At 42.4% G+C, this 13,273-nt stretch overlaps 1 protein-coding gene across 2 annotated transcripts in view; it reads right to left on the bottom strand.

Moving 5' to 3' along the window:
- Nucleotides 1-12,123, bottom strand: part of Cdkl3 (cyclin dependent kinase like 3) — an 88,499-nt gene extending 76,376 nt beyond the window's left edge. For both annotated transcript variants that reach the window (XR_009057413.1, XM_057775216.1), the window contains exons 1-3: nucleotides 11,982-12,123; nucleotides 11,315-11,494; nucleotides 4,288-4,482 (exon numbers count right to left, since the gene is read on the bottom strand). Coding sequence is in view for 1 of the 2 variants with exons in the window: in XM_057775216.1 (XP_057631199.1) it covers nucleotides 4,288-4,482; nucleotides 11,315-11,479 (360 nt within the window). In the remaining variant the exon portion in view is untranslated. The remainder of the gene's footprint in view (nucleotides 1-4,287; nucleotides 4,483-11,314; nucleotides 11,495-11,981) is intronic.
- Nucleotides 12,124-13,273: the final 1,150 nt, after the last annotated feature.

The raw sequence follows: 13,273 nt of genomic DNA, 5'->3' as shown, positions 1-13,273 counted from the left end.
TCTCTCTCTCTCTCTCTCTCTCTCTCTTCTTTCTTTCTTTTTTCCAGGACAGGGTTTCTCTGTGGTTTTGGAGCCTGTCCTGGAACTAGCTCTTGTAGACCCAGCTGGCCTCAAACTCACAGAGATCCTCCTGCCTCTGCCTCCTGAGGGTTGGGATTAAAGGTATGCACAACCACCACCCGGCTTCTTCCTTTCTTTTTAGTTTTTGGAGACAGGGTTTCTCTGGAACTCGCTTTGTAGACCATGCTAATCTTGAACTCAGAGAGATCCACCTACCTCTGTCTCCTGAGTGCTGAAGAGTTGGCATGCGCCACCACTGCCCAGTGGCAGTTTATTTAAAACTACCACCACCAAAATAAATAAAACAAAGCTGTTGACAGCAATATTATTCATAAGGCCTGAACTAGAAACAAGCTAAAAGTCCAGCAGCTGGTGTATGCTGTATCTATACTAGAGAAGCACTCAACATCTAAACAGAACAAAGTACCAATACATGTCCCAGTGCAGATGACTCTGCACTCTTACACTAAAGTGAAGGAAACCATGTGTAAGACTGTTCATTTATGAGAAATTTTCAGCAAGAGCCTATCTATAATCTATATTGCCTATCCATATAAGAGCCTCTCTATATAGCCTATCTATAAGAGTTACCAGTTTCCTGGAGCTGAGGGTAGAAACTAGGACTGAGGAAAAGGAAGTGAGTTCACTTTAAAACTCCGTCCACTCACTAGCTGACCACTGAACTGAGCAGACATGACAAAGATTGCAGACTCAGAACTTTAAAGTAGGGCATGGAGAGACGGCTCAGGGGTTAAGAGCACTGGTTATTCTTCCAGAGGTCCTCAGTTTCATTCCCATCAGCTACATGGTGGCTCACAACCATCTATATAGTAGGATCTAATGCCCTCTTCTGGCCTGCAGGCATACATGCAGAACACTCATACATAAGATATAAATATAATTCTTATTTAAAGTAGAGGAAAATTAACAAAAAAAAAAAAAAAAAAACCAGTGAGTATTGTGACTCACACCTTCCCATCATGCCTGCGCTTGGACAAAGGCAGGAGAACCTCAGCAAGTGACAGGCCACTTGATCATCACCATGAGTTCCAGACCAGCTACACCTACTTAGTAGGTGTGTGTGTGTGTGTGTGTGTGTGTGTGTGTGTGTGTGTGTGTGTAGGGAAGATAAGCCCAGACAGGGATGGAAAACTCTGATTTCTGTAATTGTCACATTATTTTAAATATCCTGTTTTCAACAAAAACTAAGGGGCACGCAAAAAAGAAAAGAATCAGGAAACAGACCTCTCAGTAACTCAGTAGCTATGTTTCCAAGAAGCCAACACTGTCCTTGGTGAGCAACCTTTAAATCAGGTTACTTACTTATTCCTTTTTGGTAAGCATACAGTACTTATATAATACAGTGGGTCTCATTTTGACATTCTTTTCTGAGACGGGTTCACTTTGAAGCACTGGCTGTCCTGAGACTCACTATATAGACCAGGCTGCGGTCTGTCTGCCTCTGCCTCTGGAGCACTGGGATTAAAGGAGAGCACCACGACACTCCTTTCTTAGTGAGCTGTGTGGGAGGGTGCATGTGTGCCAGTGTGTGAGAGACCAGCAGGGGTCGTGTTGTCAGCCTTGCAGCAAGTGCTGTTACCTACTGAGACTTCTTCACTGTCCCTTGTGGCTTTTCTCCAAAATGCTTACACATTTGGTTTTGTATGTGCGTGCTCTGGGAAAAAGCCTGTCCAGAGCAACTCTGCAATCACATCTCCTCCTCCCTGATTTATCACTACTCTCCAAAGTCCCCTGCTCAAGTTGACGTCCATCTTACAGCAGCAGCCTGTGTGCACTTCTCTCCTCTAACAAATCCTAGCTACATTTCAATCCAACTTACTTTACCTCTTCCTCAGACTTCTACTTTTTGGCTCACACTCCCTGCAGACACCATGCACTACTTTCAATTTGCCTGGAGGATGTGTGTGTGAGAGGGGGCACATGCTATCTACACCCTACTTGGCATTTTATTTTTTTCTTTTTTGGTTTTTCAAGACAAGGTTTCTCAGTGTAGACGAGGCTGGCCTTGAATTCAGAGATCCACCTGCTTTCTGACTCTTGAGTGCTGGGATTAAAGGCATGTGCCACCACCACCTGGTGGGTTATTTGGTATTTTAAAGTCAGTGACGTAAGGTCATGTTATTTTACAGACAATAAAGGGAAGCTTGAGAAGGTTGTCCCCACAAAGGTTGTGGTGCTGGCCTTCAGTGCCAGCACTCAGGAAGCAAAGGCAGGCAGGCATCTCTCTGTGAGTTTGAGGCCAGCCTGGTCTGCACCGTGAGTTCTAGAACAGCCAGAACTATGTGAGAGACCATGTCTCAAAACAAATGAATCGAACAAAGAATGTTAAATCTCCAGGATATGGAACCATGGCACTGTCAGCTCTGGTTCCACACATTATGTAGGTTTTCAGAGATAACTTGTGTTGAAAACATTGTTTAGTGTGCTTCATTTTTGAGACAGGGTCTGATCAAGCAGCACTGCTGGCCTGAACTTGCAGTGACCCTCCCGCCTTGGCCTGCTGAGTCTGCACCACATGCCAGCGCCATATACACCTGATGGTCTCGCAACTGCCTCATCTTGGATCTAGCTGGCAAGGACATTACCACGTCAACTCCAATTGCTATCACAATAGTTGTTTTCTTTTTTAAATAAAGACTCATTAATTAATTAATTAATATACAGGGTTCTTCCTGCATGTATGCCTTCAGGCCAGAAGAGGGCACCAGATCTCATTACTGATGGTTGTGGGCTACCATGTGGTTGCTGGGAATTGAACTCAGGACCTCTGGAAGAGCAGTCAGTGCTCTTAACCTGTGAGCCATCTCTCCAGCCCCACAATAGTTTTCAAAGTCATGAAATATGTGGCATTATTAGCAAATCAAAGCAGTAAAAGCCATCAGAGAAATCCTGGAGTATACAGCTGTGCCAGTATCAACTAGACAAAATGATTGCTGATGCACTAGTGGGTGGCTCCCACTATGATCTCAGTACTCTGAAGGCTAAGGCAAAAGACCTAGATCTTGAGGCTAACCTGGGATACATACTGAGTTTGGCATTAGCCTGGGCTACCCATTGAGAACCTTGTTTCAAAAGACAAAAACAAAATATTTTTGAGGATTTTACTACTTTTTTCTGAATATATAATGTATTGCTATTTCCTGACTACTTTCCAGAAAGTCAACCATCTGAAAAAAATAAAGTGTCACAAAACTGCTAATCTAGGCTGGGTTTTGGCAGCATTGCCTTTAATCCTGGCCTTCAGGAGACAGAGACAGGATGATCTCTGTGAGTTCAAGGCCAGCCTGGTCTACACAGCAGGTTTCAGGACAGCAAGGACTACATAAAGGCCATGTCTCCAAAAACCTGATGAACAACATTACTACTTAAATACTGAAGTCAGTACTAAAACTCAGCTGGGCTTTTTTCTCAATATTTTTTTACAGGTTGAGTGATAGACACCTGCTCTGCCTTCCACAGATCCACTGACTTACCATTCCTTTACCTAATATCCATCTCCTGGCCCCAAACCTCCCTTCATTTAAAGGAATCTTCATGAAAGCACAGCTCTGACTTTCAACATTTTGATGCATCTTCTCAGAGATATTCTTCAGTTTAATTATGAGTCCTTAAAACCAAATCACTGATACTGCTTTTAGCATCTGCCATTGATTGGATGTGAAGTGTCCCTTTCAAAAAGGCTCATTTCATTGAAGAGCATATCCCCACTGCTGCTGGTGGAGGAGGCTCGGGAAACTTCAGGGGGGTGTCTAGCAAGAAATGGGTCACCAGGGCATGTCCTTGAGGGAATACACCTTGTCTGGGACCCTTTCCTTTCTGTTGCTTGTCTACTACGAGACAAGGACACTGTCCCATGCTTCTGAAGGCATGATGCTTGAAGAGAATTATGGGCTGAAACCTCTGGAATCATGAAGCAAAACAGTATGTCCTCTCTTTAAGTTATTCTCACAGTTGTTTTTGTCACAACCGATGAGAAACTAACAGTACCTCGGACTCAGCCCACCTTATCATTCCAATTACTAAGTACTCAATAAATGCTTTTGGGTTCTGCAAATAAGCTGAAAAGCAATATCCCCTTTTCATTTTCAGGAAGTCTATTAGTATTATACACAGAAAAATCTTAACAACCTCCATTAAAAATAGAACTATTCAAATGGCACTTGTGAGTCATAGCCGTCCCAGCTGGGCTCCCTCTGAAGCACTTACATTATTATTGTGAAGATACTCAATCGCTCGAAGAATCTGGAACAGGTACTTTCTCAGTCGCTTACTCTCTAGTCCGTGACAGTAATGTTGCAACTCATCTAAGACTGTGTGGTCAATAAATTCAAATACCAAATGAATTTTCTTTTTTTGTCTAAAAACTTCAATCAGATTGACCAGGTTTTCATGCCGAAATTGCTATTAACAAAAGAAACAGAGTTTAAAATAAAATTGTTTCAAGCAGTAATTCATTCAAACAGCTATATAATTTTGGGGAAAAAAAAACAGGAACAGTTTCAACTTCTTTTCTTTTAACAGGAACATCTCAAGTGATCTGGCACATTCTTAATGTGTAAAAATTACTGTAAGTGATTTCTAGCTCTCTTAGAGAAAGGTGAGACATGTTGACAAGATTGCTTATTAAAACAATTTAGCACTAAAGTACCACAATACAACGAGAACTGTCTTCCTATCTTTTAATCTGGCTTGTACTTAACACATGAAATTTAAGAGGACTTCATCCAGCACTTGGAAGGCAGAGGCGGGCCAATCCCTGAGTTCAACGCTAGCCTAGTTTACACAGGGAGTTCCAGGCTAGGCAGAGCTACAGAGTGAGATGGTCTCAAAACAAAACAAATAAAAATCAATAAATAAAATAAAATGGGCCTTGTTTCATATTTGCTAATTTTGTTGTTGTTATTCTTTCTTTTCATTTTTAGAGACAAGGGCTTGCTATGTATCCCAGGCTAGACCAGAACTCACAACCTTTCTGTCTCAGCTTCTGGAGTGCTGGGTACTGGGATTAAAGACATAAACCACCACATTTATCAGCAGGTGTTTTATTTTTTGGAAACTGAACTTGGGATCTTCTCACATGCTGAGCTGAGTGTACCTAGCCCCTAAGGTCCTCATGTTTCAGATGAGCATGGATTTTTACACTTTTACAATTTATGTATGTGTGCTGGTCTATACGCATACATGTGCATCATGTGCACTCCTGGTACCCAGAGGTCAGAAGAGGGTGATGTTGGATCCCCTGGAACTGGAGTTAAGGATGGTTGTGAATCACCATGTGGGTGCCAGGAAGCAAACCTGGGTCTTCTCCAAGAACAAGTGCTCTTAGCCACTGAGCTATCTCTCCAGCCCACACGTATATTTCAACATCATTGAGCATATGTTATAAATTTATATAACGTATTCTCTAATTTTGGTTCTAAATTGTAGAGACTAAACCATAAGTTCTAAGGGTCATTTTTAATTCACTTGATAATCAAAAGAGTATCAAAATGTTTTAAAAATCTTCAAATATATGAAATAATTTATAACCATGGAAATAGCATAAATATGCAAATATTTGGGTTTTTTAATTCATTTTTTATTCTACAATTCTACTAAGAAATGAAACACCCTTTATCTCAGATACTCAGGAGGCTGAGACAGGAAGATAAATCTGAGGCCAGCCTGGGCAATAAACACAGAGAGATCTTCATTTCATGCAAACAAAAATTAAATAAGTAATTTTTAAAACAAAAAATTCTTTTTTTTTTTGTGCTCCTAACAACCATTGTCAAAAATAATTTTAAGGAGTCGGAAAGATGGCTTAGTAGGAAAATGCTTGGTGTGTACACAAGTACCTGAGTTCAATCCCTAGCAACCACAGATAACCAGACATAGCAGCAGGCGCCTGTAACTAGCACTGGGTGAGGTAAAGTGGGTGGATAGAGGGCAAGCTCACTGCTCAGCCATTTCGAGCTCAACTGATAGCTTCAAATCCAATGACAGATTCTGTTTCCAAAAATAAGGTAGAATGTGGTAAGAGGCAGACACCCAACCTGATCTCTGACATTCAGGTACACATGCACTTCAAACAAACACATACATCAAATAAGTGCTTTCAAATAATTGCCATGTAGTGGCGTAGAAGACAAATAAACCTTAATATTTAAGTAACTTATTCTATTTTTTCAACTATTGTCCTTGCTATAATCAATTTTGAAATATTTAACCACTTTTTAAATTAACAAAAATATTTATAAATTTGGATTAAAAATGAGTATATTTCATTATTAGATTCACTAGTAAACTATAATTTATTTTAAAAATTTATTCATTTATCATGTATACAGTGTTGTGCCTATATGTCTGCCTGCAGGCCAGAAGAGGGCACCAGGTCTCAATATGGATGGTTGTGAGCCACCATATGGCTACTGGGCTGACCTTAGGTCCTCTGGAAAAGCAGCGAGGGCTCCAAAGCACTGAGCCATCCCCGCAAACTATAATTATTTTAAGAAAATGCTTTTATTCTAGTGGTATAACGTCAAGTTTTCTACTTTCCTGCAACTAGCAGAGACTAAAATCCTTGAAATATGACTGGTAGAAATTTTTGCCAAAATACAATTCCAGATTCCTTTCCTAAATTTTTGGTTTTTTTTGAAGACAGGGTTTCTCTGTAGCTTTGAAGCCTGTCCTGGAACTAGCTCTTATAGACCAGGCTGGCCTTGAACTCACAGAGATCCACCTGCCTCTGCCTCCCGAGTGCTGGGATTAAAGTGCGCCACCACCGCCTGGCTCCCTTCCTATTTTTGCTCTCCATTTCCCTGTTTAGTAAGATGCTGTGGTGCAGCCGCGGCAATGGCACTGGCAGCAGTGAAGGGACAGCGGAGGGTCAGTGCTTTCAGACACCACACAAATGGCCCACCTAGGGAAAACTGCTGGCTTTCTGTACAACCTCTAATTTATATTCCTATAGGCTTATTTATGAGTATAGCTGTCTGATCTGCATGTATGTCTGTACACATGTGCATGCCTGGTGCTCACCCCTGGAAATGAAGTTACAGATGGTTGTGAGCCACCATGTGTGTGATGGGAATCAAATCCAGGTCCTCTGCAAGAACAAAAGCTCTTAACAGCCCAGCCATCTCTCCAGCCCTTAGTCTTTATTTTAAAGGCAAAATAGTGGAGGAAGTAAGGAACAAACAGAAACAGTAGGGGTCTTCTTTCTTTGTGTGTATTTAATTATATTTTTCTCTATCACTAGACAACCTTTCACAGATATTCCAACTGCTGTGTCAGTAATTTAATCAGATTCTACCATTAAAATTTAGTTAAAACTGAGTTATTTGGGCAATCATTTTAGGTTAAGAATATTAGCAAATGCAAGAGCTCTCTTATTAGATTATGCTAAATTGAAAAGTGGCATGCAGTGGCACGTGCCTGTAATCCCAGGACTACAGAAGCTGAAGCAGAATGAGGAAGAATTTGAGGCCAGCCTGAGCTATACAATGAGTTCCGGGCTAGTTTGGACTATGCAATAAAATTTGGTGTAAAAAGAAGGGGCCTGGAGAGATAAAATAGTGATTAAGAGAACTGGCACATCTTCCAGAGGACTCTGGTTCTTTTAGGTTTATTTCTTTTACAATTTTATGTGTATAAAATAGTAAAATATATGTACATATATGTACAAACATATATTTTACATTTATGTCTGTACATCAGATGCATAACTGGTGCCCAGGGAGGTGAGAAAGGAAAATCAGATCCCACCTTGTGGGCTACAGGAATCGAACCTAGGTCCTCTGGAAGAGCAACAAGCACTCTTAACTGCCAAGTCAACTCTCCAGCCCATAAGTCTCTGACCCTGAACCCTCATGCTCAGAGCTGTGACACCCTCTTCTGGCCTCTGTGGGAATTCACCAACACGGTACAAACACATACAGACTAATGACCTATACACATAAAATAAAACTCTTCTAAGTTTAAAAAATATTTCAGCCAGGTGAGGTGATGACGCACGCCTTTAATCCCAGCACTTGGAAGGCAGTGGCAGGTGGATCTCTGTGAGTTTGAAGTCAGCCTGATCTACACATCGAGTTCCAGGACAGTCAGGGCTGTTATACAGAGAAAGCCTGTCTTGAAAACCAACCAACCAACCAAAGAAAGAAATATTTTAAAGGAAGAAAGGTAGGAAGAGAGGGAAAGCAGGTGGCACATCCCATACAAAGTCAGTGAGAATAGTTTAGAGTGCTAATGGTGTCACAGGCCTTTAATTCCAATACTCATAAGGCAGAGAGAAGCAGATCTCTCTCTCTCGGTCAATCAGAGGCTAGTCTGTTCTACATAGGAAGTTCCAGGGCAGCTTGGACTACATAGCCAGACCCTGTTTTAAAAAAGAAACAACAAAAGAAACAAAGTGTCTTAAAACAATTTGCATATACCAGACATGGTCCCACATACCTTTAGTCTCAGCATTCAGTAGGCAGAGATAGGCAGATTAGTGAGTTTGAGGCCAGCCTGGCCTACATAGCAAATTCCAAATTACCCAAGAATACATAATAAAACCCTGTCTCAAATAAGTTATTTGCCTATGGTTATAACAAAATATGTTTTCAAGCTCATCTCCATGTTCTTGTCACTACTAGTTAGTGTTATAATATCACTAAATAGGGCTGGAGCTAGCACTCAGCTGGTGGAGTGCTGTCTAGCGTGCACAAAGCCCTGAGTGTGATCCCTAACAACACATGAAACTGCGAGGCTAGATGGCTCAAAGGGTAAAGGCACTTGCTGTCAAGCCTGACAACCGAGAGCCCTCCAACTTCCGCAAGTTACCCTGTGGTCTCCACATGTGCACTGTCAATGTGCATCATGCACACACCAGAATAAATGGCAAAATGTAATTTAAAAATTAAAAAAAAACAGGCATGGTGTATGCAATGTCAGCACTATGGAGGTGGAGGCAGAAGGTTCAGAAGTTCAAAGCCATTATTTCCTAATTTGATTTCTCACTTAAGGAGCACAAACTGCCTGACAGTGCTGTTTCATTTCATCAGGCAAGGACTGGTGTCTTTCATTTAGAAAAAAATAAATAAATAAATCATAATGTCTTTACTAGCTTTTACTTTTCCTTCATACGGTCTAGAAATATAGCAGTTCCAACTGTCCACAGGTGCTACCATGGAATTCTATTTAGATTTATATTATCTAACACAGACAAAAAGAAAGAAAATGCTGGGCGTTGGTGACACACGCCTTTAATCCTAGCACTAAGGAGGCAGAGGCAGACAGATCTCTGTGAGTTCGAAGCCAGCCTGGTCTATAAGAGCTAGTCCGGGACAACCAGGCTGTTACACAGAGAAACCCTGTCTTGAAAAACCAAAAAGAAAGAAAACGTTTCTTTTGTACCAACAAAGATGGGCAAGAGCAGCTGTACTCTTCATCACATGTAAAACATCTGGACTCCACTGTCAAGGTGAGAGCCCTGGAAGCACAGTGAGATACAACACCTGCACCTGGAGGCCTGCTTTCCTGGAGGCCTGCTTTCCGTTTCAGCGTTTAGTTTTGGACCCAGTCCCCGAAGAATGTTCACACTCTTCACCTCCTCAGTGCCCTCATCTCTCCTGACACTTGCTGTTTGCAGAAGCCTAATAGTCTTTAGTTAAATATCCCTGTCATCTCCAAGTCAACAGTCCCAGAACTGAACTAGCTCTCAGATTCGCCTCCACTTTACATCAACTGCAGCATTCTCTGAGCTTCAAGGACATCTCCGACTTCTTTCTGCATGCCATTTACACTGCTGGAGTCTAAAAAAGGCCTCATGATATTAGCAGGATTTCTGAGTTAAATTCCCATCAGACCCCTTTAGATTTCAGTCTTCTGATACATTCTACAGAGTATTGCTAGATTAATACCTAATGGATTTTTTTCTTTTAGTTTTTAAAGACAGGGCTTTTCTGTAGCTTTGGAGCCTGTCCTGGAACTAGCTCTTGTAGACTAGGTTGGTCTCGAGCTCACAGAGATCCGCCTGCCTCTGCCTCCCGAGTGCTGGGATTAAAGGCGTGCGCCACCACCATCTGACTACCTAACAGGGATTCTTTACAATTAACTCAAACCTTCATTTTCCATCTCCTAAAAAATCAGATTTGTGTCTTTGAGTCAGGGTGTCATGTACCCCAAACTGGCTTGGAACTTAATATATAGCAGAGGATTGCACACACTCAGTTTTATGTGGTTCTGGGGATCAAACCCAGGGCTTCGGACATGCTTGGCCAGCACTGTACCAATGGAGCTACTCCAGATCAAGCCCAAACCAAGTTTTGACTTCTTAGCCTAAAACGCTTTAAAATCTACTTCCAATTTATGGCACTAATTAGAATTCTAATTCTATACAAGATACTCATAGACAAGTATTTGTTCTTTTCCTTTCCACTCTTGCTCTGTTTGTTCTTGTCTTTCTCCGCTTACATTGTTCTAGAACTCAGTAGCAGCTCCACTTCACCCAAATGCTACACATCCTTCAAGGCCAAGAGCACAGCATATTTTCTGCAAGAACCCTTCCCAGCCAAACAGAAGTTTGTGGAATTTAATAGTAACCATTAAAAAACACAAAACAAAACAAAAAACCTGTGTGGTTATGTGGTTCCTCACACAAGCCTGCAGGTGTCCCCCGGGAGCTGGAGGTACAGGCAGTTGTGAGCCTTCTGATGTGGATCCCGGGGACTGACTCTAGTCCTCTCCAAGGGCAGCAAGCGCTCTGAACCACAGAGCCATCTCTCTGGCTCAGCAGGAGTCACTCTTATTAGGATTATCTTTTGTACACCTCCTGTCTAGTCATAAGTCATTCAGGAACAAATTTTTACTTCTTTCTAGTCTCAGCTTCTTCCACAGTCCTTTGTACAAAGCAGACGTCTTTAAGCATTATAACTGAGTAGTTTTGAACAGCTTCACAATATTATCATAATTCTGCTATACACAAGAACACAGATCTTTTATCACTAAAAATTACAAACTATAGGTAATGAGAATTTCTCTATGCAGTATTATTGTTAATGGAAATGTTCTTTCATACATTTTATCTTCATTCTACAACAATCTCGCTTGACTTACACAATCAAGGCAAAAGAAGCCCGGTGTTGTAACGTAGCCTGTAAATCTCAGCACTGGAAAAAATAAAGTGTTCCAGGCCAGTCTGGACTTCATAGCAAGATGAATTCCAGTGGGGGATATATATATAAAATAAAAGATAAAATAAACAAACCTTTAGAAACTTTATTTCTCTCGTTGCAATTTTGTTGACAGATTTCTCTGGTTTCTCATAGAATATCTTAATGGCCACTATCCGCCCAGTATCCTTATGTTTGCATTTCATGACCGTTCCATAACTTCCCTCTCCCACTTTTCCAAGAGTTTCGTACATCTCCATTTTCAAGCCGGGCTTCTGCTCCACAGAAATAAAGAAAATGTTGTAAGTTCATACTTTAAATTTTCAAGCTGGATAATGTATAGAGTCGATAACCCCCTACTTTCAAATATAAGAACAAAAACTAGGAGAGCTGGCTACAGCACAGCCTGTTCGTGGGAACTCTTAGGTTGGCGGAGAAGCTCCAACTTTCACCACAACACTTGGGTGTCCTGCATTAATCTAGCATTTTGGGACTAAGGGAGGTCTGATTCGCGCTTAATTCAGGAATCATTTTAGAATACGGGATTTAGAAAACAAGTTCCCTTTTCAAAAAACAGCAACGAAGGAAGGCAGATTAAAAAGTCCCTCTAACAAACACTGAGGGTTTCTTGTGACCGGCTACGGTCCACAAGCGTGGGAACCCCCACCTCGGTACTGCATTTGCCCACGCGGCCCGCCCTCTCCTGAAACCCACAGCCTAAACAGCCACAACCCGGGTCACGCCTCCCGCCGGTCTGTCCACCTCGTCCTGAGAGCCGCCGCCGACTCAGCCCATTCTGTAGTCCCGCAGGCCCGGCTCCGCGAAGTCCCAGCCGGCCGCGGGACACCACGCCTCCTCTCCAGGCCGACTTTGCCGGCTCTGGGCGGCCCGACGCCCTGGCAACGGGGTGGGGGCGGGGCCGGCGTTCGAACAGCAGTACGCAAGACTGGAAATCGCTGGGGTCCCGACCCGGAAGGGAAAGTGACACGAAGCGGAAGCTAGATGGTGCAGCAGGCCCCGCGTGCTTGCAGAATGGGGGAAGGTGGTTTTTGTCGCAGATTGAACGCCCTCGAGGGCTCTTTCTGCCAGGGGAAAAGAGCATTTTGTCGCCAGGGTGACTGGTCACCTGCTTGTGCCCCGTCCTAAGAGGCTGATTATTATTAAAGACAACTGACCCAAGGAAGCCTTTGTGACTAGTTTGCCAGTACTACATTAATATTCCATACACCTAAATCCGACTTCAAAGTCGACATCGATCCTTAAGCAGGGACAAGATGGTTCTTAGGTAGAGGGCATAGCCCAGTGGTAAGTCACAAACTCAGCATTCATTACACCCCTGACTTATTTCTAACTCCGCATTCACTGCACCCCTAACTTATTTCTAACGTTATTTCTAATATTCTTTAAGACTCTCGATATTCCTTCGTGTTTTCCAACTACTGGTACTCCTTTTTTTATTTGTTTTGAGGCAGGGTCTCCTTTGTAGCTCTGGCTGGCCTGGGACTCACCTGTAGTGCAGGCTGGCCTTGAACTCCCAAGAGTCCATCTGTCTGCTTTGAGTGCTGTGCTTCAAGGCCCTCGCAGTCCTTTACAAAGTTTTCTCACTACATGTGAAATGCAAAACGAGTGATATACAAGGACACTTCGGAATGTACATTTAATAACCTCTAGAGATCCTGATTCAACTGGAATAGTAGTAAAGCTAGTTCAATGAGATAGCTCAGGAGAAAGGCTATGAAGCTGACAACTTGAGAGCAATCCCCTGGGTCTGCCTGGTGGACAGAGAACCAACTCCTCCAACTTGTCCTCTGGCCTACACACAAAAATAAGTGAATGTACACAGGAAGGGTGCTGAGGAGTGTATGTAAAAAAGAGAAACTAGTCTGCTTACTTAAAAACAGGTTAGAGCATCTCCTCCTGTCTATCCAGTTAGGGCTGGATTTCGGAGCTTGAGAGTGAGGAGGGATGGGTACCTGGTTTGGGTTTGCCATGTGTCTGTATCATCGACATCCTCATCGGTCTGTCCTACCCCACAAGATAAAAATGTCAGCCAT

The sequence above is a fragment of the Chionomys nivalis genome, chromosome 7 (genome assembly GCF_950005125.1).
Source record: "Chionomys nivalis chromosome 7, mChiNiv1.1, whole genome shotgun sequence".
Classification (NCBI taxonomy): Eukaryota; Metazoa; Chordata; class Mammalia; order Rodentia; family Cricetidae; genus Chionomys; species Chionomys nivalis.
Note: the sequence above shows the minus strand (reverse complement) of the source record. Positions and strands in the feature narration are given on the sequence as shown.